Consider the following 27,442-nt stretch of genomic DNA (forward strand, 5'->3'; position numbering starts at 1 on the left):
TTTTCCCACCTAAATCTTTTTATATGTATAAGAAAATCATTGAATTCTAATGAGAGACATTCTGATATTTTAAAATAAACAAATGTTTATTCATCTTGGTGATATTAAATAAAATTATTTTTTGAAAAAGTTAATTCCTTTTCTAATCCTTGTTCCTTTCTTCTTTGTCCCACAAATATAGCTAAATGAAGGACACTTTCTACAGAGGGATGCATCCATTTATCAGATTAATAGTCATAACTAAATTATTCATTTCATTTACTTTAATCCTATAGAAGTAGAAAGATGGTCAGAGCTCATCTACTGTAATGGTTGTATAATTTTATTTATTTATTTTTTTAAGAATAAAAATCTCTTCAGAATGGATTTGTTACTTAGGTTATAATCAGCATAAGGGAGGAATGAACACAAATTTTATAAAATTTTATATTCATTCCCATAAACAGTCTCTTAAGAACTTTTTTTTCCCCTGAGGCAATTGGGGTTAAGTGACTTGCCCAGGGTCAAACACCTAGGAAATGTAAGTGTCTGAAACCAGATTTGAACTCAGGTCCTCCTGACTTCAAGGCTGGTGTGATATCTATTGTGCCACCTAGCTGCTCCCTGGTAAGAACTTTGATAGCACAGCTAGGGCACAGTAGATAGAATGCAAGATTGAATACACTCATATTTCTGAGTGCAAATCTATCTTCACACACTTACTAATTGTGTGGCCCTGAGGAAGTCACTTTAATTATGTTTGCCTCAGTTTTCTCATCTATAAAATGACCTGGAGAAGGAAATGACAAACTACTTCAATATCTTTACTAGGAAAATATCAAATGAGATCACAAAAAGTTTAACATAACTTAAAGGACTGAACAACAATAACAAGAGTCTATAGGAAGCAACTTTTGTCCTTTTAGTTAGAAGTATTGTTGCTCAGCAAAATATCCATTAAAAACAAAAAAACAAAAAAAACAACAACAACACTAATTTGAGTAACTTGGATTGCAGTTTTTTTTGCTTGCTTTGTATTCTATTGCATGTTTGCTCAGCTAACTGGCATATCATCAACTTCTCTGAATTTAGAAATTATTTACTATTTTTTTTTTACTTTAAAAATGAAGCCACTCAAGTAACAAAAAAATCTGTCTGTGTGCCAGTTTTGGGGAAAAAAAAGGGAATTGAATGAAAGAAAAAAAATCAATATAACAAATGAATATTTACATTATTTTTCTCATAAGAATAAACAAGATGAAGTGTGTGTGTGTGTGTGTCTATGTATGTTAAGCCATCCCACATTTCAATTATGCAATTATTAAGTGAAATAACATAGTGGCCAATGTACGAGATTCCTGCTTTTCTCTGACTTAAATAAAGGTGATTTTTATCTTTTCTTTATGTTATTTTATTTTCAATCTTATTTGATCTTCTTTACTTCATTTTTAGCATTTTAAGAACATTCTGCTAATCATTGCTGGATGTTAATCATGACATAATCACCCAAATTTTTTCTTTTTGTGCTGTGCTGGGATTGTAGAAATCAAATTAACTAGACATGATCCCTGCCCTTTAATAACTTATAGTCTAAAACATATGGTAAATAGTTTTTGAAAGTTTATTGACACATAAAATATGTCATTCATAATTTTTACCTTCCTCTTAACCCAGATGAAATCTTTTTCATGCCACTTCAACTGTGGACTTAAAATAATTTACTCTTCTATCTTCAACTCCTGGAAAATAAATATCTCAGACTTAGATATGCACAATTTCCCTCTTCCTTCTACTTATTTTAAATAATATCATCAGGGAACTTTTCAACAGAAGCTTCTCTTGAAGGACACAACTATTGTGGCAAATTATCATGGATCCCAATGAGTGTTTTTGTGATTTTCTTAGCTTCTTCATCTCCTACTTCATATCATGTAGATATAGGAGACATAATTTCTCAGCTTTGTAGCCTTCCAGATCATCTCCAATGTTAGAAATAATATCATAAGAGTAGGCTAGGCCGTAACTTTATTTTTATCTTTCATCTTTATTTTTTATCTTTGTGGCAACTACATGGTCAGTTATACCTCAAAAATCTCTATGTTGCTAATTATCTCATTGAAAGTTTTCCCTGGAAGCTAAGCTATGTGTCTGTGGAGACAAACCTGGACAAACCACGCAGGACATGGAAATTTCCTAGCTTGTTGCATTTTTAATTAATGCAGAGAAATATATTGCTGTCTTTAAAGTTAGATCTGTTTGAGCCATCCATTAATTTAATTCAAAAAAACTATACACTAGGTTTTTAGAGAGAAAAGCACTGTGCTAGATGCAAGGAGATAGATAATTAAGCTGGGCATGGTCTTGCCTCTCATAGAGTTCAAGGTCAACAAGGCCCTTTGATCTCATTCTTTTATAGCTTATGTAACACACAAGAGAGATGACTTTTATAGCTCCATGTGGTATCTTTTTTTTTTTTTAATATAAAAGAAGGAAACCTGCTTCATATGCAAGGCTCCTGTTTAATAGAGAAAGAGATAAAGGCAAAGGGAGTATACTGAAAGTATATAGAATTTCGGAACATGGTAAATGACAACTAAGCAATAACAATTTTCTTATGGCCATACAGCTGGAAGTGACCTTAAGCAGTCTTTTAGGCCAGTCACTTGTTACCAAAAAGCTTGGGGAAGACAACTAGAGTGACATATTAAAATCTAAACAAGTCATTATTCATCCCTTCAATGTAAAGGAGAAGCTACCATCTGGTGTACATTCTGAAACGTTTGGCATTTTTGGGATTCCTTATTCCTCTATCTTTTTGAGTATCTTCACAAAAAAAGTTGAGAAAATAGAAAAATATGAAAAAAGATACATTTTTATCTTAAATATTTTAGAACCTAATCAGTAAAGGGGATGCCAGGTGTTTAATTCCCCCCCTCCCTTTTCCCAGGACATTTTAAAAGGGACTCCTTTTGTTCAGAAATACCAAAAGAAAAGCATTGACATTTTGAAATTGTAACTACCACATTTGCTTCTCAATATTACAGCTTTTTAACAAATTCCTATGAAATCAGTTGAGTTGAAAAGTGAATAAGTATATAAAATGCAAATTAAGTGTACTTTTTGTCTTCATGTCCAGTGACAGCAGTTTCTTTAACACTCAGCATCCCATTATGGAAAGCTAGTTTCCTACTTTATAGAAATGGAAAACAGTGTATGCCAGGAGGAGAACTGTAACATCTCAGTTGCAGAAACCATTGTAATGGATGGTATTTGCAATAGTGCTGGACCCAGTGATTGTGTGTCTTCTGTGCATGAGGTATTACAGAAAATATTATTAGAAAGCTTCAGCTACTGGCAGAGGGAATATATGTAATTGGCATGAAGAAATGAAAAGCAACTGTATTTTAAAATTCCCATTGATAGTTCTTAGCCTCTGACAACAGTGGCATAATTTGCATTACGAATGGCATCTGCTAAAATGCAGTGTACTATGTCAGTAAACTTTTTGCTATAATTTTGACTACTGAAAACATGTAATGTAATGCTTTCTGTGCAAAATAATGAAAGGAAAATCCTTTGTAGCAATATATTGTATCAATCTTATTGTATCAATATGAAAGGAAAACAGAATCATCTTTTCTCTTTACCCTCCAAAAATTAGTCCATTAGCTTAAACTTATGTCAGGTATTTTGTTCGTTTTAGGACATAAAATGAAAATATGTACTAGATATGATATTTTTTACTCTATGGTAGTGGGCTAATGAATAAAAATTTGGAAAGAATAGAACTTAAATAGTTTTGTGCAAGGCTATAGGCTTCATTTGTTATATTACATTTTAAACAACAATCTTATGAAATAAATAAGTGAACATCAGCCATGTTTTTCCCATATCCTGACCAATATTTTGGCTGTTTTTCAAAAGAATTGGAATTTTGAAAATTAAATAAAGGTTTCTGAAATACCAACTTCAGAAAGTTTTATTTAATTTGGGAAATTCTGTCCTTTTTTTTCAATGGGGTCTTTATTAATTTAGTCTTGTTACTTAGTGCTTATATTAAATAATCTAATAAAAGTTAGGGTTATAACATAACGTTTCCCAAATGTGAAGCAGCATCTATTACATGAGACAAAATCTTTACATGGCAAAAATGTAAAAGCCACATATAGAGTTACAGGCACCAAAATGGTACTGTATATATGCATATGTGTGTATATATACATCCGCATACATTTACATATACATACATTGTATATAAATACATATACTTATATACATGTGTACACATTTATACACATATGTATATCTAATCACACACATGTATATGCATGCAAATATATACACACATATATGCATATATACATTAAAAATTAAAGTAAATTCAGACAAGAAACAGTCAATCTTGGAGAAAACATGAAAGCTTGATTGTGTAGCTATGTCATCACATCCTGACATCCTGATTTTTTAGCTTCATAACCTTCATGACCTTTTAGGTAGTTATTTCCCTTGCAGTGAGAGAGGTCTTTATAAAGGAATAAAAATAAATGCTCTTATCAGGACAGAAAGTTCCATTATTATACATAGGGACAGCAAAGCTTAACAATAACCTAACAATACCCATATCATTGCCTTTAACCTGTTTGATTTCCCTTTGTGAATGATTTCTCAAGTGGTGCACATACACTTGTCTGCTGGGGCAGGATATTATTCATTCAAAAGGTGTGGGTGTACTTGTTGATTTTAGATAATGTTTACATCACAATAAAATCTCATAATTTATTCTTGACTTTCTCTGAATTATTTATTAGTGTATAGTGTTTGGTGGTGGGTTTTCTCTTTTGTTTTGATATAAACATAGGATTAGGAGTATTGTTAGTAACTTGCCAATATGTCAATGGATAGTCTCTCTGAAAAGGATGTTGTGGGTTTCATTCATTAGGATTTGTAAAGTTCCTTGTATCATATAAAAACTGAAGAGTATTATTTCATTTTCCATCCACCTCCACACCAATATGAGCCACTTAAAATATATTGAGCTCTGAGAATTAACCTAGAGTGTATTGAAGAGTGTGGTTAATTATAATAAGTAGTATTAAAATGGAAAATATATGCACTCAGAAAACACGTTCATTGTTACTATTTTCTCTTTCTTCCTTGAGAAGTCATTCCCAACACTGGTTTAACAATAATAACTACAAATTATGCCTTTATGCTTCTATGGTTTGATGATATACTACAGTCAGGCCACAGGTTAGAAACACAGGCTGAGTTATTATATACTGCTGGGTAGTGATTTCCTGTGAACTGATTTATGGATAAATAATTCTATGTTCTTATTATATAGGACAGACAGTTTTTAATTTCTTTAACAAAGCACAGCTGAACAACAGAAAATTATATGCTCTAGCATAGGGACAAGACTACTCTGAAGAGGATAAACAGATGCAATCAGTGTCACAAGGGTCTAACCTTTTTACAAGGGGCCTCATCAGCAGTTGGTGTATTGTGGAAATAATGCAGTGAACTGGAAGCCCCAAGGCTTAGTTATTCTGAGACCAGAGTTTTTATTGACAGGCATTTGTAGAGATCTTTACCAGGGAGTTATGAAATATATAAACACCAGCTTTTGGATATTAATGCTACTGTTTCATTTCCCAGGGCTAAGTTTTCATTGTGCTATTAAAATCCATGTTAAAATGCACCTGGATTAAAGAGAAATTATTTATAAAAATGATATTTTTTTTACCCAGTAACAAGAAATGTTACTAATAACTACCTTTCTGATCTGTATGTGCTTACCTTGAAAATAGGCCTGAGGATTTTGTTTTGAGATATGCTATAGATATCCTTTATGAAGAACTACTTTTCTGTTTGTTCATCCATTTATATATCTTTGTTTAAAACCTAACTGTTGTGTGCTTCATTGACAAAGAAGATGTTTCTTATCTTTGTATTATAGGTGACAGAAGAAACTTTCTGTAGTAAATAGTTGAAAAGTGGGAAGATAGTACTTGAAAGAACCTAAGATCTCTTTTAGCACTACCTATTTCTAACCTAATCTCTCAGTACATCAATTTCTCCATATGTTAAAAGAGGAATGATTACATATATAAGGGTTATGAGTATGGCATTAAATATGAATGTAGGAAAGTGCTTTGAAGACAGAAGATAGAAAGTCAAGATAGTTTTCCCATTGATTTGAAGAGAAAAATACAAAATCTCTTGTGCAAAAATTACTTTTTATAATGTAATATATAGTACTGTATATTATATATAATATATAATAAATAATATATAATGTAAAAAATTGTATGTGTTTTTCTCATTTTTCTATGTCAGTCAAGTTGAAAGCCCATGGGAACAGAATGGTTTCTAATCAGTACACTATTTATTTTGCTAACCATTTCTAATCTCTAATTTGAAGAAAATCATGTTGTCCAATTATAAATAAGAATGAACAGTGATAGGATTATGGGAAATTAAACAAAACAAATAAAAACATTTTTAATGAAGGCTACTTACAGGAATGTATGCACTTTTATTGAGCCATTGACTCTTGATTTAGAGGATTTGCATTCCAATTCTACTTCTCACACTACCTGTATGATTTTGGCCAGGTCAGTCTCCTCAAATGTAAAGTCCTGGACTAAAATCATCCAGAGTACCTTCCAATTATATAGCTGTTTGGTGTGTGTGCTCCCATAGAAACTGTCTGACTCAGTTTTCAGATTGCTTTATCATTGGCTTCAGCCTTTGTAGCTCATGTTTAATCTTGCTCTCTATAGTTATTGAAAACAATTTGAATTCAACTTAAAATAGCCTGCTTTCCCTCCAACATGCTTCAGAACTTCAATAAGACAAATTTGATCAAATAGGAAGTTCAACATTATCCACAATTTAAAGTTAGTTCCTTATAGTAAAAGTTCTTCCTCATTAGCAAATGAGAGGAGCTGAAGTAGATAATCCGACTTCTCCTCCAGTGACAATAATATTTGAGTATATAAGTATGGTGGCTAGCAGAGATAAACTGCCCTACTAGTTGGCATGTTTTTTGAGGGAAAAGACAGAATTTATTTATATTAGACTCTTTATATATTGAGTTGCAAGGCAGTATATTGAATGAATGCATGAAAGCAATTGGTTAGACTTCTTTTAAAATTATAATTTCTAGCTTTAAGTCATTATTTTTAAAAAATTCAAGCCTCCACATCAGATTATACACATACACATATAAGTATGTTTGTGTGTGTGTGTGTATATATGGATACACATATGTATACGTATATACACTTATGTATACACATATACACTTATGTATACACATATACACTTATACACATATACACTTATGTATATATGCACATTGTATATACACACACATTTATATTTAAGGTACTTCCATATATTTGTATGTATATGTATATATGCACATATACAAATACACATGCACACACACATATATATATATTCATGTTTTATATATATATATGTATGTGTGTGTATACATATATATATTCCTTGAAAAATTTAAAAACAATAAAATAAAAACTACAAGTTCTTGAGGGCAGGGTGTAATCCTAGTAATCCTAACAACAGGGAACTATTTCCTTTTATCCCCTATAAACCCCAGAACAATGTCATATATTATGGTCACTCAATAAATAATTGAATATACAATGCTTACTGGATGGCAAAAGCCTCATTCACCTTTTGATTAAAATATATGTGGATTTTAATCCATCTTCAGAAGGAAGTGATAAATCTTAAAAAGTTCATCTACAAAAACTGTAATAAATTAAAAAAACCCAAATGCTAATTAATGCTTAATATTTAAAACAAACTAATTATCACTGTTTTTGTATATAAGAGGTTGATTGTAATAAATATAGTAATTATGATTAATATTTAGTTTCTTGGGGCAAAAGTTGCTCAAATAAACATAATTATTTTTTTATAAATAAATAAATACATGTTAGCCATGTAACTGATGGATATTAAAGATATAACTTGTAACTTAATTTTTTGAAAGTTTTGTCATATGTATGTCTTGAACTTATCCAATTTTAATTTATATTGCACTGAAAATTATTTTTGTATGAATGTCAGCTCCCCAACTGGACTCTAATGTAGAACCAAAGGTTTCAAATAGCACCTATCTGCCTAATATAGAATCTAGTATATAGGAACTCAGTAAATATTTAATGATGGTGATAAAATTCCTGTTAGAAACAATAAAGTTGATTGAAGGAGCTTTGTTTATATGTGAACTAGTAACAATTTGAAAGGTCATGCTTCTTAAGTACTTCTTCATAAACAAAGATTATGTTTTAGTCAAAGTAACTTGGAAAATGATGGTGCTGTAATTAGAAGTAAGTCACCAAGTGGACTTGATGTGGAGTGGTGGATGATGAGTTCAGTGTGTGATAGAAGGAGCTGACAAAACATTCAGAAGACAATATCCATTTGGCAGTTGGGAGTGTGTGACTAGGGATGAGGAATGAAGTAAAGACCTTTTTGACTTGAGAGTTCCTACATAGAGACTGCCCATGAAGTATAGATTTTGATGATCTTCAATAAGAAAAGAAAAGATGGGCAAGGAGACCAGAACCTTAGGGCATGTTGATGTTTAGAGGAAAGAAGGAGAAAGAGTAGATGACAAAAAGAAAGAAAGAGAGGTAGAGGGGAAAAAAAAAAAAACCACACAGTTAGGGGATTATCAGTGATAATACAATGCCATGTAAATTTTAAGGGAGGAAAACCAGGAAGGTTTAGTTTGGAAACCTATACTATAGAAGAGCAATTAAACTTATTTTTCTTGATGCCATTGGGCAAAACTAAGGGAAATTGGTGTAGTTTTCCAAGTGACAGATCACTTGATATAAACACACACACACACACACACACACACGTTAGAATTACATTTAAGTAAAATGGCTATCTGGATATACTGGATTCTCCTTCTTTGGGGGTCTTCAAGTGGATAACAATTTGTTGGATATGATATATTCTTATTTAGCTTTGAGTTAAACTAGATTTCATCTCAATTTCTTTTCCACTCTTAGGTTCCATGATCCCCTGAAGCAGGGGCTAACGAACATTTTTGAATATGGCTTTTGTGAAATCATTGGTGGTAATATATGAGAGAGAAGTTTCAGTAGGAGAATGCACAGAAGCTAGATTGTAGGGAACAAAAGATGAAGTAGAAAGTGAGGAATGGAAATGATGAATGAAAGCTATTTCTAAGGCAGTGGAAATTAGGAAAGAAAAAATGGTATCCTGATGAATAGAAGGGCTATAGAAAGGAATTAAAATTTTTTTTAGAATAGTAGAAACTTGAGCATGTTATAAAGCAGAAGAAAAAGGGCCAATGAAGAGGGAAAGATTGAAGATGCTGGAAACAGAGGGGATAATTAATGTTGGACCTTTCATTTATACTTTTCTATAGAATCAATAAGTCATTGAAAGGTGAATGAGTAAAATAAGGAGGAATAGGTAATGAACTTATAAAAAGTACTTGTATAAACAAACATCTTTTGAAAGATTCCCCAGTAATTAATTCCCCAGATTCAAATAACTAGTATTTCAAATAATGCAATATTAAAGTACATGAAAAGGAAAGATAATTTGAAAATGTAACTCTATATAAAGCATTTACACGTGAAAATTAGGTAGAAACATTCAGAGAAAAGATCTGTTCAAATAAATAAATGTATGCTGAACATCACTGCATTAACCTAAGATCTTCTACCTATAGACTTTAAAACAAAGGCTCCTAACCACGATGTAGGTAAGTGCAATATGATATGGGGGGAATCCACATACCACATGAAATTTCTTGAGAAAAATAGCATGAATCAGCAGCTTAGTCCCAAGATGTGAAGAACCCGAGGGAGGTATTCTATATGAGGGCATTTAGTTTTATATTGTGTGTGTGTGTGTGTGTGTGTGTGTGTGTGTGTGTGTGTGTGTGTGTGTGTGTGTGTTATTCCAGACAAAACAGTGTTCTTATGAAGATAGATAGGGAATCAGTCTAAGTAAAAGTCAACGTTTCCTGTAAGGCAATTTGCATATTATTTCTCATAGAGCTTTGCAGTCTGGTTTTTAATGTGCATAAGATCATTTCCAGTGTGGGTTTCATTCTTAGTAACTGAAATAACCTTAGTAATCATCCCTCCCTTTCTTCTCCTCTCACTCCAATACTGTCAGCAGCACATATTTGCAGATGGAATTCACTTTTTGTGCTGTCTGTAATTGAATGGAAAAAAGGCCTTTTAAATGGGATCAATTTAAATGCATCTTATGTGCTATCTGTGGGTGACTACTAACTTAAAAAAAAGACACTTAAAATTGAGGAATGATTTTAAAAATAGGTGTGTATGTATTCTTTGAAATGTTCTGTGTTTTCTTTTTATAATGACCTTGTTTTTGACTTTGAGATAACTTGTAAGAATAAAATCAACCAAATCATATCTCACTGTATGACTGGTGGTGGACTCTTGATGTTCACTTCTTGGCTGATATATGTTGTATGCTATGTACTTTTCATTGTCATGAGAGAGAATGTAAAGAAAACTATCCCCACAAGAAAAACAGCTTCTCTTGGCAAGGGAAATATGACTTAAGGAGCCAGAACTAGAGACATACGGCGATATGAATGAGATCTGTGTTACATTGCTGGATCTGAGTCCAGGCACTATTTATACTGCAGCATATTCAGCACCAGATTGTTAAATCTTAATACTGAAACAGTGCATCATTTTAATATTTTTGTTCTGTTTATTCCCTGTTTTCAAGCATTATGTCAAGCATTACACATTCATTTATTCAATCTTGGACAGGCCCTACCCTTTCCAGAAAGTTCATTTCATTGTAATATTGTCTAGTAGCTTGATATTTAAGTGAGGTGATATTCTATTAAATACATTTCAGTATTCAAGTGCCCTTTATCTTTGATAATGAAAACTTAGGTTTAGTAGTTTATGGCTTCATTTTATATACCAACATCTCTTGTGATACTAAACCACTCAAATGGCCTGTTTCTAACCCTATCAATGAAACTTAATTGTAGCATAAAATAATTTCTAATAAAATTGTGACTATTACATTGACATTTCATATGAATAAAAAAGCTGTATTGTTTAGAGAAAATGAGCTGCTATATCTTAAATCTCATCAGAATTACATGGGTCCCAGCCACCATGAGTTGGCCTGTGATAGTATCATCTCAATAATAATCTCACATTTACTTTCCTTCCTTTAAAAACAAACAAACAGAAAACCCAACTTTTTGACTCTTTCATCAATGGAATTTTCTGTAATGAGGGTAGTAAATGAGGGGAGGGAAGGGCAATGAAAGAAACAAACATTTATTAAGCACTTACTGTGCATTTGGCACAGTGCTAAGCAGTATACAAATTGATCTAATATGATAAATAATATCAATTTGATATTTTACATAGTCGATAAATATTTCATTTTTTAAAATTAAATCTGCCTTAGAGACCATGGAATAGACTTTGGAGGTCATTTAGTCTAATCCTCTTACTTTTTTACAAATGAGGAAACAGGTCCATGGAGATAAAATGCTTATTCATGTTTTATCCCATAGATAGGCAATGGCAGAGCTGGGCTTCAAACTCAGGGTCTTCAATTCTAAATCTATCTTTTTGCCCATGTACCATATTATTTCCTCTGTTGGCATGTGTTTATAGTTTCCTTTAGGAAACACAGAGAAAGGGTGCTATTGACTACAAAGAGCTGGGGTATAAAAAGGAATTTGAAGGCAACTCTGCTATTTTTTGATCTGTGGTCAAGTATTGTGCTGTTGCTTTTTGCCAAGGAAAGCAAATCCTCTGGCTGGTGAAATACATATCTGGAAGTGAACTCTTAACTACTTCATCAATTCCAAATGCTATTCTCACTGGGAATCACACCACAGTCAGGATGTAACTGTGTGCTAAGCCCACACACAGGAATTTTTCTTGTTCAATTCAAAACCAAATCTTGTATTTACTTAAATTTTTTTTTTTTTTTTTTTTTGCCCGTGAAACCAGTAGTCCAGAATATGTAATCTTGGTCTTAAGTTAGAATATAAAAACTTTGAGGAAGGGCAGGAAGGCTTTTCATTTTTTATTATTTTTCTAAACATTTTTTTGGTTTTCTAAACAATTAAAGAAACAGGAAAAACATTAAGAATCATCTTCTATCCTTATCTTCCCTAGAGGTGGGCTCAATTGCCAGAAAGAAAGAAATTGCTTATTGCTCTGTGATATAAAAATATATCTGAATTAATCATTGAATTCTAACTATTGTATGATTTCCATAGTATTGAAAAGATTTAATAAATAGTATATAAATATTTATTATCTTTTTTTCCTGCTCAGGAATAATCAAACTTGGGAGGTGGAATCCTCTCCCCCTCAGTTATGTGACTGATGCGCCAGATGCGACAGTAGCCGACATGCTACAAGACGTCTATCATGTTGTGACATTGAAAATCCAATTACAAAGGTGGGTGTCTCTGAACATCTGTCCTTTCCTATCTCTGAGCTGCTCTGTCGATCATAGCATTTCTACAGAGATTAGCACATCCTGTCTTCATTAATTTCAGGGCTTTTGATGAAATGAAAAGGAAAATGAAGGAAAGAGGGTGCTTCATCAAGCATCTTTACAGTTTACATTCCAACTGTTTTATATTTTGTTTTCTGTAGCACTGGAGTGGGAATCTGGAGGAAGCTTGATCAATCATTAAAGATCTTCAGCCCTGAAAGGGAACTTCCACAACCTCTAATTTAATGGGTCCTTCAGGCCTGATTAAATGCTTAGCACATTGTATTTGAAAAAATAAACATCTCTGCTTTTTTCTAGGATTGGCTTTTGAAGGGTCTAGACTGTGTTTTTATGATAAGATTAGGATGACTGGTTGAGAGCTTGAGACGTTTTCTTTCATCTGTGATGGACTTTCCAGAGAGGAGAAAAACTCTTTCTCTGAGTTGAATTGGAAATCACCTCCTTTTTTTGGCATTTTGAACAACTAGGCAGCTAAACTTAGTTCTGTGCTTTGTCATATTGGCTTGGTAACATATCTTTTCAGCAGATCCTCCATGTTTCTTCTTGGATAATTCAGGTAATATCACCCTTAGTTATAGTACCTGCCATTTACTAAATTTTTTTTTTGTTCCATTGATGTGGGCAGATTAAAACTGGTTTCATGAAAAGCAAATGGTATGGTAGAAAGAGTACTGAAGTTGCAATCAAGAGTTGTGGGCACTAGTCTCTGCCATTTGCCTGATGTTACCTTAGGCAAATCACAAACACCTCGCTGAGTATCAGTTTCTTTACTTTATAAAGAGGTCAACAATTTCTTGGAGGGGCAGCTAGGTGGTGCAGCGGATAGAGCACCAGCCTTGAATTCAGGTGGACCTGAGTTCAAATCTGATCTCAGACACCTAACACTTCCTAGTTGTGTGACCTTGGGCAAGTCACTTAACCCCAGCCTCAGGGGGAAAAAAAACAACAACAAATAATTTCTTTGAACAACTTCTTAAATGAGGTTGTAAAACTCAGATGAATTTTACTCTCTCAGATGAGAAAATGTAAGTCAAAATGTAAGTCACATACTCTGCAACTACAAACAGCAAATATATGTGGGTTATTACTTATTAGGCTTGCCTATTAACATAGGCTTAACATCTCTGCTCTTGTAGTTTGTTTTTTTGTTTTTTTTTTTTCCCTGAGGCTGGGGTTAAGTGATTTGCCCAGGGTCACACAGCTAGGAAGTGTTAAGTGTCTGAGTTCACATTTGAACTTGGGTGCTCCTGAATTCAAGGCTGGTGCTCTATCCACTGCGCCATCTAGCTGCTCCCTCTTGTTAGTATTCTTATGTTTCTTTCCTCAATAGCCAATCTGTGAATACGTAACTATATTCTTCGAATTATACTAAGGGATGAGGTGCGTGAGGATTTAAGATTTTCTGTAAACTTTCTTATGTTATATTAAATAATTTAAAATGACAAAAATCCTGTTCCATATGTTTAGGCTCATATTACCATTCTACTTTTCATCTTCAGATTAATTAAAATATGTTTTCCCTTCTCCTTTCTTTTCCCCTCCACTCTAAAAGTTGCATTGCCTAATGTCTAAAGTGACTGCTTTTCCCAGGCATTTGTGTGGCCTGATTTAAACAGACTGCACTGGGCTCCATCAAACCCCAGAGGAAGCAGCTTTGTACACATGTTACATCATTTAAGTAGGACTAGATCCCATTCTTGGCATATATGGTCATTCTCCTATTCCCAGCAAGATCATTTCCTAACAACAGTTCACCTTGAAGGAAAAGTCTGAATCCCAGAGGGATTCTGAAGGTCCATTGGTCTTTTATTAGGAGAGCAAGTCCTTGTGCAGTAGACATTTCTTCTTCACTCATTTTCCCCCTTGTGTTTTTCAGTTGTTCAAAGTTGGAAGATCTGCCAGCAGAGCAGTGGAATCATGCCACAGTCCGCAATGCCTTAAAGGAGCTGCTCAAAGAGATGAATCAGAGCACATTAGCCAAAGAATGCCCTCTCTCCCAGGTCAGTATTGCAAATTGCTGCTCTGATCAATACAGAAAATTGGTGAGAGTTTTTCTCTCTTCCCTTCTTCTTGATGCCCCTAGTTTTGGGTTTTGAAATGAAAATTTTGCGTTACATTTGGTCATATTCTATCTTGTATTTCACTATTATTTACAGTCCCCAAATAGAATCTAAACAAGATTTCTTAGGAATGGTGATGCAACAAAGTGTTGAATCAGCAGTTTGTAGTCCCTTTCTCTCAATTTTCTTTTGGCTTTCTTCCTTTCCTTTTCCCTTTTCCCTTTTCCCTTTTTCCTTTTTCCTTTTCCCTTTTTTCCTTTTTCCTTTCCTTTTCACTTTTTTCCTTCCCTTTCTTTTTTTTCTTTCCTTTTTTCTTTCCTTTTTTCCTTTATCCTTTCCTTTTTTCCTTTTTCCTTTCCTCTTTTCCTTTTTCCTTTCCTTTTTCCTTTTTCCTTTCCTTTTTCCCTTTTTTCTTTTTCCTTTCCTTTTTTCCTTTTTCCTTTCCTTTCCTTTCCTTTTTTGAATCATAGTTTTTCCCAGTGGTCATATGTATTTTTTTCCTACTTTACATTTCTGAAGATAGTTCAGTGCCTAATTTTCCATGGTAAAATATACTAGTAGCTATTGTTTAATTGTTTCAGTCATGTCTGACTTTTTTGAAGTTTTCTTGGCAAAGATTTTGGAATTGTTTGCCATTTCCTTCTCCATCTTATTTAACAGATGAAGAAACTAAGGCAAACAGCCCAGAGTTGTACTACTAATAAGTGAGATTAAATTTGAATTCAGGTCTTCCTGAATCTAGTCCCAATGCTCTATCCACTGTGCCACTTAATTTTTAATGAACTGTTTATAATCAAACTCCTGTTATTTCTGCTACCCATTTATACACAAGGTGGCTAATATTGTCGGGAGAGGGAAGTGAAAGACCTTTCTCATTTTCATAGTCTACAGTTGCACTAGACAACATTTTTCTGTGGCTGCTCAAGATGGGTGCAGCTGGAACTGAATGGATTTTGATTATGTTGGCACTATTAGAAAGTCACGTTTGATATTTGTTTCCTAATGGGATTTTCAGAACTTGATATAGCCTCCAGTAGAGCTAGCTCATTGGCTAAATCAAGTTCTGAAAATCCCATTAGGAAAGATTAATTTGTCTAATTTTACAAAAGAGTAAATTGAGGAAATGAAACAATTTGTCTAAGCTCACACAGGTCATTGATTTAAAATCATATCCTATGATCCCTGAATTAACCTCCCCTGTGCCTCAATCAATTTAATTAATTAAGATTTAATTTAGGAATGATTTAATCAATTTAATTCAGGAATCATAGGATATGATTTTAAATCTATGACCTATGTGATCTTAGACAAATTGTTTCATTTCCTCAATTTACTCTTCTGTAAAATGAATGTATTGGGCAATGTGGTCCCTAAGATCTTTTACAGCTCTAGAGCTATGAGAGAACAAATTGTTGCTCTTAAAAATTGAAGAGAAGGTCAGCAAGATGGTGGAGTCAATAGAACACTAGTGGCCTTGTAATCAGAAGGACCTGAATTCAAATGTGACCTCAGAAACTTATTAGTTGTGTGATATTGAGTAAATCACTTAACCCTCTTTTCTCCCCCAAAAACAGACAGCAAAAAAACAGAAGGAAGACTGAGAAAGCTGATTATGTCATGAGATGAATATCCTGATTCCGAACAATCCATTAGAAAGGGCACCAAACACTTTTACTCAATATTTTATTCAATATTTGTGTTGCAATAGAATCTGAAACCTTTGAAGTAGAATATGCTTACTCCACAGTGTTATATGGGAAAAACCTCCGAAAGTAAAATTGTTTCCTGTTTGTAAAACATCTGGATGGAGTCTCTTGGTTTAGAAGAATTTCATCCTAAAAGCCTGTATTTCTAGTTGTTTTTCTCCTTTTACATTTGTGTATGCTTACCAAATTATAAATAAAATAAACATTGAAAGTTACTGTAACAAATTGGGGTCAAATAAAGAATAAATTTTGGATAGAATTTCAAACTTATTCTAAATCTCAATATATTTTTTAAATGTATGGGCACAGGAAATTGCAATAATAAATTATGTTATTCCTTGTGCAAGTTGGGGAGGTGCCTTCCACCTATATCCCAAATCAAAGAGGGCCTTCATTGTTTGTGGATAAACACTTGAACTGCACAGAAATGAATCAGTCTTTTAGGCAGGACACTTAAAGCATATAGAAATTTTAGTGCAGATCTTGATTTTGCTTGTCATTATTAATTGTAAATCTGAGTGCATCTGTGTCTTGTGTCCATATAATGACTGCAACAGCATTTTGGAAATGAGAAAAACATTGGGGGAAGTTATTTAATGGTTTGCCAAACAATACATTTTTATTCAAAACAGAGGATTCAGCCACAGTAACACAGTCAAGCAGTTTTGACTCTTACTTTACTTGATTTAAGTTTATACTCATTATCTGATTGTCTGGTGTTTAGAGCTGATTGACATGTGATAAAACCACAGAGACAGCTCTTTAAAAAGCAGATTGATAACTCTGTAAATACTTTACATATATTTAATTAACTATCTAGTCACCTTGAGCACTCTACTTAGCTTCTCAAAGTTCCATGACTTATTCAAAATTTAAGAGATGCAACTATGCTTCAGTTTGTTCAACAAGAAAATGCTGTAGAAAGCTTTTTTACTATATTAAGCCCTGGGGGAAAAAGCCAAATGTTTGAATCAGTACTTTTATATAGATAAATCCTTTGTCAAGGGAAGGAAAAAAGATAATTTGACCTGAGGTTGTGTTACTCAAGTAAGGACAGGCATAAAATTGCTCTGACCCACAACCTTCAATGTCTTTACTTCTTAACTATATTGTTCTTCAGCTAATCCATAGTGACCAGCCAAGTTTGAATATTTGTTCTTCATTTGTTATAAACCACAGAATAATAATAAACTTGTTAGACCAATAACTTACTTATGAGGTCTGTGGCCTTATTAGTAATAGCAAAGAAGCATCAACTTTAGTTGTTATATCCTGCTGCTTCTAAATATGAAGCATAAAAGTAGGAAAAAAAAGTCATGAGAATGTTTAAAATTTTAGTTAAGCTTCCGTAAATTCAAAGTTATTGCCACTTTGATTACTGAACTCTTCCATTTTTTAAAAGAATGAGTGGAAAAGCATTTACAAAAGACTTCTGTGCCAAATGCTAGATAAAATGCTGGGAATAGAAGTAGAAAAATTAGATAGATCTACTCTTAAGGAACTCATCCTCCAAGTTGTGGAGTGTAACTATAGAATCAATGACAAAGCCTAGGAATTTTTAGGATTGTGGGATGTTGCCTATTACCACTGGAAAATGGGAAGTGGTCCTAAGGATTGACGTGCAGAGAGGATTCTGGGTTCCTGTCAGCGAGTAGGATTTGGATGGATAGATGTATTGGTGTAAAAATATAAGAGGAAGAAAATTCCCAGGAAAATTGAGAATAGACTCTGGGGTAAGATAGGAGGAAAGGTCACCCCTCTTGGTTTAACCTGATATTGGATGAAGCCTTTCAAGTACACCTGTGGGATCTGGGGCAGTCTGCGGTGGAAAGAGTGAGGAAGAGGAATGGAGGTTTCTTCTTGAGCCTGACTGATTGGATCTTTCTGGGGGAGTAGGAGTATAGGTTCTGCCTGGCACTACTTCAGAGATAAATACAGATAGGGGATGTATATAGGGATGTGTATACAAATATGTCAAATGTATCTGTATACACATGTTCATATGTATAATTATATATTTATATATGATATGTATGTATGTATACACATACATTACACAGTTTTTTTTAAAAGCCACTGATTGTGTCATTATTCTTGCCAGCTAGATCTCAACATAGGATTTAGCAGATTCCTGGTGAAGAAAGAGTCGACATCTTGCTCAAGTATATTGTAGAATGTTTTTCTTCTTGTCCTTTGGCCACCCATCCCTTATTTCTCCTCTATTTTGCTGTCCGTATTTCCATATGTCAGACATACATCTGATGATGATCATAACATCTTAGATTTGTTAGCTCCCCAAGTGTTCTTATCCTTCAGAGTAATCCTATTATAATCCCAGGCCTTTATAAACATCAATTTAAATCTTTTATAGTTAAATTTTTGGGTCTCCAGAAAGATATTTTCTGTTTATGGCTATGATTTTGGATCTTGCTGCCAATACCCCACTCCTGCAATATTGTTTTACCTGGAATCATATTTTTTGCAAGATCAATAATATTATGTGACAAATGCCTGTAGTGTTAATAATAATAATATATATATATATATGAGAAAAGCAAAAATATAATAGTGCTATAACTGAAGCAAGAAAAACAACAGTGACTGTTAAATACTTTCCTAAAAAATTACCTATGCCAAATCTGTAATATATGCCATTTCTTAAATTGGCTAACTATGTAAAGGAATGAAGGAATGATTCAGTGTTCATTGACTGAATTTTCTTATATACTTGAACGGATAATTATAAATGGATTATATATAAATATATATTTACTCAAGGTTTTTTGATAGTTTAACTTGACATTTTTTCTGTGGTTGTAAAGATTATGGTTCTTATTAGATAAAGGACATAGTTAGAGGGCAGCTGATGGTAAAATTACCTGGGTTAAAACACAATCTGGTTTGGGGCCAGCTCATTGTAGTAAGGTAGGTAACAGGAGTTCTGAGACTGAATAGGTTAATTTACCCAGAGACTTGAGTCAGAGATTAGGGGCTTCCTTTTGCCATTTGTTTCATTGATCTGACTAAAAGTAATACACATCAGAAATGATCACCCCAACCCTCTTTCTTTTGGAAGTACTTTTGTAATATCTAAATAGGAAATTGAGCAATTAGACTTTTGGCATGAGGACTAGTTTAGAAGATTTGGCAACATTAGCAGTAATACTGCTTATAAAAGGTAGGGCTGTAGTATTTATTTTCTCAAATTTATGGAATTCCTAGTTAGATAACTAATTGAAAGAAAGTAGAGAAGGATATTATAATATTGGTTTGATGCTTTTCAGTTTTCGTTCAACTGGGATTAAAGTTTAATTACAACTACCAATCTCCAGGCAATTTATACTCTGTAGGTTCATATTTATTCTCCCTCAATCCCTTGCTCCTCATATATAACCACCATTACTAATAACTAAAACCATCAATATGAAACAGTTAAAATTTGTCTAAAACAGATAGTAAAATGACTTTAAAGGAGAAACTGGTACAACAACATGTAGGCAATGGGGTCTATGTGCAGAAGGAAAATGGGGAAGTTTGTATTGAGTACCAATGTAGTTCTGCCTGACTCATTGATTTTTATGTGTCTAGTATATTTGAGCCTCAATGATTTTTAAAGTATCAGTTGACAACTTCATTACTGTGTACTAGTTATCTGTGTATCTATATTCTTTCTAGTACCTAAATTAGCATAGGATACAATAAATCTCAGAATATAGGGCAGCCTCTTTGATTTTCTAGGAATAGGTATGACTACTAGAAGTTAGTCTATGTAATAATTTAGGATTGTTATAAACTACACATTATAGGGACTTCTCCAGATAATGGATTTCAAACTGGTTCAGTCTGAAAAGAATGGACTTTGCAATTTGCAGAGTTGACTCCTACCCAAATACATATATCACCACTCAATTCTTTATTCTGGAACTGATGGGATTTTATATTAGAATATATTAAAGTTGCAAACATTAAAAATGTTTTTCCAGATTTCTGATATGACAAATTGTGTCCAGTAAGTGTGAGAGAGGAGAAGCTATCATGGGGAAGATAAAGATTTACCTTTTATATTCTTCTCCAACAATAAGTCCCAAGATAATTGTTTCATTCAATACAAGACCTAGCAAGCATCACTGAAAACACTTAAATCCTGTCTACACCATGCCAAAATAAGAGATCAATTAGCTTGGTCATTAACTATGAGTCAAGTCAATGGAAAACAAATCAATTCAATTATCCTTCTTTAGGCAAAGCAGATGGTTACCTAAATGTTTTTTATTTTATCATTGGATATAGAACTAAAAGAAACTTTAGGAATAAATTAATCTAGCCATGCCCATTCATTTTACCTAAGAGGAACCTGGGTCCTCTTAGAGAACAAAATGACTTACCCAAGATCAAATTCTGGCATCAAAACCAGGGTTTAAATTAAAGGCTTGAAGTTACGGTGCCCCTTATTTGTGTCCTCTGAATAGTATAGAATTTTGTTTTATGGATCACTAAACTTCATGTGTATAGTCTGAGTTCATTTATCCTATTAACCAGTCACACATATTTAAAGTCTATTTTTATTATATGAGATTGTTGCGATTTGTTTATCAGCAGCATAAGCTCAACATAAATAACACAGCCTTCTAGCAGCATATTTACTCTATATACAATTTTTCCTAGGTGATCAAATTGTCAGTAAAGGCATAGGGACTGAAACTGTGGCTATTTTAGTGTCTAATTTTTGGATAAGAATATAAAAAAATTTAAATTCCACTTTTATGACACATAAAGTAAAAAAAAAAGAAAGGTGAAAGCTGCTTATTGGCATTGCATGAATTTGCCACAAAATCATAGTTCGTCCAAATCTATTTTTTAAAATGTTACCAAAAATGAAATATTATCTTGTTTTTTCCATGCTCCTTCTCTTATTGACAACAGCAAATTACAACAAATTGTTATGGGACTTAGTATGAATACTTGATTGACTTTAACTCAATGGTATCTCAGAATTCCCAAGATCAAACAATTCACCATCCTCAGATTCCAGGTAATAGGGCTAATGTGTATTCTACTACATTGATTATATATGGGGACAAGAGAAAGCCTGTTGCTATTATCTGAAAGCAAGTATAATGGGAAAACAGTATATGAAGGGACATTGAAACCTTGAACCCTGGGCCTCTAAAGAATAGAGTTTGACATGAGGTCCTTATGTCTTGGATCCTTTTAAGGGTGATTGGTTAATGAAGTTATTGCAAGATTTAAAATTTAGATAGTTTTACAGGATGGACCCTGATACTTTTATGACAGGGTTCCATTTGGTTGGCTTCAAGTCATTAAAAAAATTATGCAGTGTATTTTAGGGCCAATTCAGATATGTTTTAATCTAATAATATGGCAGGTAAAAATCTTGAAAGTCATCTAACATATCCCTCAATTTTCATGACATTAAAACTTTCTCAAATTTATCTATGCAATTTTTAAAGGTCTCCTAAAAAAGAAGCTGCTGTGTCCTTTTTGTGGGAAATCTTTCTAGCATCTCAAAAAAAATTATCATGAAAATTTTCTTCATGTTTAACCTAATTCCTTTACTCTGCACTTTAAATCTTTTTCTTTTTGTTCGGTGCTAGCAGAGATAGAAACTGGCTTAGTATCAACCTCTGAGTAATAAGCTGGGAAAATGAGCAAGGCCTATTGTATGTGAGAGTAACTACCTCTTTCTTTTAAATATGAAGAATCTTCAGTATTGGAACTTTGGTCATGGACCAATAAAAAGCTTACTCATTATTTTCCCTGTCATATAAATCCATTGATACTAGACTACTCAAAATTAGAGCCCAGAGCTGGAAGGAAGCCAGGGTGATCAACAAATAGAAGGAAAGGTAGATTCTAGAGAACAAGAGTGATTTGTAGTTAAGGCTTGAACAATACAGAAATGGCTCCAAGTGAAGCCTGAGGCATCTTCTATTTTGGGTTGTTTTCCAGTCTAATTGGCCACATAGCTAAGCTCAGTAGGCTTGCTATTCAACTATGATTCCAGCTAAAGATGTGTGTATCCTGTCCTACTTGCCAGGTGGTTGCATTCATCCAGATGAAATAGCAAAATAGAAACATCACAAAGACATTTGTGCTATTATGTGCATGGATTTGTAGAGACTTTTGCCCACTTTTTGAGAGATTTTATATGAAACTTATAATAATATTATTTCTACTATATAAAATTTCCTCAATTCCCTTTCTCTTGTCTAGTTAATTCTAAAATTGTCTCTTATTGATCTTTATATATCCTTTTTATCTCCTTCATTAGAATCTAAATTTATTATGACTAGGAATTATTTCGATCTTTTTATTTATAAGTGCTTAGTCCATTTTAGAGTAAGCACTTAATAAGTCTTTGTGGTTTGATTTTCTTCTATTAGAACAGTATATCAGAAGAGAAGGACTCACAAACTTCTAGAATATTAGCCCTGGAAGGGACCTTGATCAAATAGTTCAATTGTTTTTATTTCTTGAAAAGTACTCCCTGACACAGGTAATAATTTGTCCAAGGTCACAGAGCAAGTTCTTGGAAGAATCTGAAATAGAATTCTGATCCATGGACCTCTGGATAGGGTTTCTTTCTCATGTTCTATGCTAGGTATAAGCTCAAAAACAGGGGAGTGATTAGGTAAAGAGGGATATGAGACAACTTTACCAACCTGCTTCATGGTTTGCAAAGGAATATACCATTCCTAGGATGCTGAGGATTAAAGCTGTGATGGAATGGGAAAAATCACTGAGTTACTTAAAGTATGGGGATATTAACACTTTGTTTTAGTCTGAATTCTGGGATTAATAGATGTACTCATCATGCTATCTCTTTTTTGAGAAAGACTCACTTTTTAGAAATTAGTATCAAGGGATGTGATAGCATAGGGATGATAGTGAACTGCTATCTTGAAAGGGGCAAAAAATACTTTTATGTGAATGGAGCTACTTTTTGTAGGCTCTTTCAATGGAATGATTTTAGCAGCATCAGGCAAATAATAAAAAAGAAAGAAAAAGTCTCAGAACCATGTGAAATCTGGGAAAAATGGGTCACTTGAGATTGTATTACGGTAAGACCATGGGTCAAGCATGGAGTGGAAGCCTAGAGAAGATGTAAGGTTTTAGATAATAATGCCAGGAGAAAATGAGTTTGATCTTGCAAAGGGATAGTATTTTGAATGCCGGCTTACAGGGAACTGCTGGACTTTGCATCTCCTGGTAAATCACACCATTGTTTTGAATTATTGCCACCCCCTTTAATCCCTAGCACTATGTAGAAATGACATCAAACATTCTGATGTTTTTTTGAACTCCTGAAAAAAACTCCTGTTTTCTTTTTTTTTTCTTCTGAAAGATGTGATTTCAAGAAAAGATGTAAAAGCTTTATATGATTCATTTGACTTTCTGATTTGTTTGTGTCCACATACAATTGACAAACATACTTTAGCTCTGGCAGAATTAAAAAAAACACCATAAAGTAACACACACACATACACACACCACAAAACACACAGCCAATAGGGGTATAAAATTGAAAACTGGCATAAACCTTTCCCTCTGTTCAAATACACATGCCCCTAATACATTTATGCTAACTACATATATTTCTCTAAAGAAAAAATTTTCTTCTAAGTATACAACTATTATTTTATTTGTTAATTGAGGTCAGATTTAGGTTTTGTGTATCTTTTTTATCAAGTTCTATCAAGCAGAAGTTACAAATAAATTGATTAACAAAATGGAAAATTTTGGGGCTGGGAGAAAAATGGATGGACATTGTAGAGACAAGGGAACAAAGTAATCTGGAAGTTTCAGCTTAGATGGTTGAAACCATATAATATTATGTTTAGCTTACTTTGCTCTAAATAGTACTGTTAACTTTCATTTGGTGAATTTTCACCCAAGTGCTAATCACACGTTTCTATAAATTATATTAATTTAACTTATTTGCTTAACTGTTGTTCTGTAGTGAGTAGCACGAATGTTCTCAAATTCTTGGCTGTGTGGTCTTGTTGCAGTTGGAAGCGGAACAGAAAACATCTGAAAATCATTATTTGGATTATGCATGCTGGAGCATCTCATCTTACCTTTAGGATCTGTTTCCTAAATCACAATTATTCTCACCCATTGTGTTTAAACTTTGTGTTTGTTCCCCAGTATAAGACTGCCTCTGAATAGGCTTTATGGCATGAAGATATTATTCAAATATAAACTAAAAGGTTCTCTAAGTCTAGAGGCATTCTTCCTTTCTTTTCACTTTAGGAATGAACTTAGATAATTATGCTGGGAAAAGGATATAGGAAATAAATTAGATTTTATTTTTTTGATGTGACTGTTTTAGCTTTTAGAAAACACAAGGAATGTTTGATGTGAGTAATGTAATATGCCCTTCAGTGTCACTGAAAGATTTTTTAGATGTTCAATTTTTTTCCCTCTTTTCTAGAGCATGATTTCATCCATTGTAAATAGCACATATTATGCCAATGTGTCAGCAACCAAGTGCCAGGAGTTTGGGAGATGGTATAAAAAGTACAAGAAGATCAAAGGTAACTTACCTTAATTGTTTCTAAAGTCTCTTCTCAAATCTTTTTTAGGCAAATGAATTGTTAATTCTTTGGAATTAGTACTAATATTAAGCTCTATTGTAATTTTAAATATAGCATTCACCTGTAATTTCTCACAAAAAAAAAGATTTTTAAGTCTTTCTGAAATGTGGTTGAAATTCAGTGCTTTAAAATAAAAGTTTGGAGAATAAAAATTATTTTAAAGAAAATTATTCTGATGCATTATATAGAGTTGGTAATTTACACAGAATGGTCTCTTGTCAAAAGTATCAAATTATAAATAAGTATCTATATAGACAATGATATAGATAGAGATATAAATAGCTACATGTATTATATATGTATATTGATATGCTATTACATATTTTTAAACATATAGTTATATAAATATATACATGTAAGTATATGTAAATATAAGTAGAAAATATGTTTACTAGATTTGATTCAAGAATACTATATATTTGTCTTTCTAGACTAAAGAAATACTTATTTAAATACTGCTGGATTTATTAAAATGATTATGATGTTATATTAGATAGGATTTGGTTAGATGATAGTACCGTATTTATTTGAAAATAACTGAATAGTGAGTTCTGATTCCCTAAATAGCTTTTTTTAAAAAAACAGATGTTATTGAAGTGTCAAATTCTTTAAAATAATATTCTTATTTTAAAATTTTCCTTATACTTTTTTGGGTATTAGAAAATGCTAATGAGCACATGTGTGATGATGATGGATTTAAGTTAATGTTCCTTACATCTTGAGAGATTTTTCAAAAATAACAAATTGATGCTTAAAGGTTATATTTTCCATTCTACATATAAAGTTTAGTAATCCCTTCCCCATTTCAGGTATGTGTAAATATTGCCTTATCAACAGCTAACTAATTCTCTATGTCAGAGCAAATACCAATTTATGGTGGGTGAATAGAAACAATTGATAATTTTTTTAATAACCTGTTTTCTTTTTCTTTGGAAAGATATGCTTGTAAAATAATTCTTGTAGGATAGTAAACATTTTTGTACCTATTTACAAGGTTATTTTTAAGAAGTATAATACTGTGGATATACTTTAATTGTATGAAAAGAATAATACCTGTCTATTTGAACTATATTTATGAAGAAAGTCAAAGTGTTGACTTACATATGGGAAATTAAGCACTCTGAAATTGAATTGATATATTTCTTTTCAACCTATTCTAAAATTGTTAGGACTTTTTCTGGTTTGAGTACTTTCTATATAGTTAATATTGACCCTTGTGCATTATACAATGAATGGCTCCTTTTCATTATAAAACATTATTGTGTGGTTCACAAGTATTTCTTTTTGTAAATGTTTCCAAGTTTTTTTTTAGGGAATTTTTTTTAAAGTGCTTGAACATACCCTCTTGGCTAAAAAATCAAAAGAGTTATGTAGTTTCAAGGTCATTTGGTAGATCACAATTACTTGATGTTATAAGCAAATTGCACTGAGCTTCCTATTTCAATAGACTAGGGTGTAATGCCAGTTTTAGAGGGACTGGAAGCCCTTCACTGTAGTGTTCTCACAGTTGCCACTAGAGATTCCAAGTGGGTTTTTTTGTGTATCTTCCAATTTCTTCCTTTATTTCTTCTAGCATGCAGTTCTTTAAGTGTGCTCTCTCTCTCTCTCCCCCCCTCTCTTTCTCTCTCTTTCTCTATCTCTGTCTCTGTCTCTGTCTCAGTCTCAGGCTCTCAGTAAATGCACAATTAAAACTTAAAGTGTGGTAAAATCAGAATAAGGCCTTGATTTGAATCAAGAAGTCAAGGATCCAAACCTAAAGAATCTGCCTGACACTGGGTACATATACTGTTCAAAGTAATGTAGCTAGTCCTTGCTATTTCACGGTGTGTATATATGTATTTGTGTGTGAGAGAGAGACAAAGACAGACAAAGAGAAAGAGAGAGAGAGAGAGAGATAGAGAGACAGAGAGAGAGAGAGAGAGAGAGAGAGAGAGAGAGAGAGAGAGTAGGAGTAGGAGGAGAAAAGAGAAGGTTAAGGTATGTGTGAAGTAAACACAAGCTGCCATAAAACAGTTCAAGTGGTGTTGATTCATCAACCAAAGGAGTGGGAGGAAAAATAAAGAATTCATGACAGGTATAGTAATATATGGAAAATAAACATTCAAATAACTTCATTTAAATAACTTTCAACTTTCATAAAAGAGAATTGTTGCATTTATTTTTGGTATATTTGATTTAGTACAATCTCTTTTGTGTAATTAATTTTTTCAGTTCAGGGTTAGTTGATAATGAGATACATTTCACATATGAAAGAGATGATTTAGCTAATAAATTGCTAGTTTATATGTGCTTTCCCTTCAAAAAATTTAGAAGAGTATCAGGCTTTTACAAATCTGGAAAACAGTAGTAGGAAAAAAAAGAAAAAAGAAAAACAAGACAGAAATATACCCGGAAATACAAAAGGCTGGTTTCTGTGCTCTTTCCTCTATTCCCATTCCCAAGCAGCCAGTTTCCATGTACAATGGAAGATTATGCAGCACAGAAGAGAGTTTCAAAATAACCTTAGTGA

The 27,442-nt window shown here is 32.9% G+C and overlaps 1 protein-coding gene across 4 annotated transcripts in view; it reads left to right on the top strand.

Moving 5' to 3' along the window:
- The window catches only part of SATB2 (SATB homeobox 2), a 228,995-nt gene that overhangs the window by 82,794 nt on the left and 118,759 nt on the right, over window positions 1-27,442 (top strand). For all 4 annotated transcript variants that reach the window (XM_074302769.1, XM_074302770.1, XM_074302768.1 and 1 more), the window contains 3 exons: window positions 12,363-12,489; window positions 14,426-14,549; window positions 24,771-24,873. In XM_074302769.1, the coding sequence (XP_074158870.1) occupies window positions 12,363-12,489; window positions 14,426-14,549; window positions 24,771-24,873 (354 nt within the window). The remainder of the gene's footprint in view (window positions 1-12,362; window positions 12,490-14,425; window positions 14,550-24,770; window positions 24,874-27,442) is intronic.

Source organism: Sminthopsis crassicaudata, chromosome 3, assembly GCF_048593235.1.
Source record: "Sminthopsis crassicaudata isolate SCR6 chromosome 3, ASM4859323v1, whole genome shotgun sequence".
In the NCBI taxonomy this organism is placed as follows: Eukaryota; Metazoa; Chordata; class Mammalia; order Dasyuromorphia; family Dasyuridae; genus Sminthopsis; species Sminthopsis crassicaudata.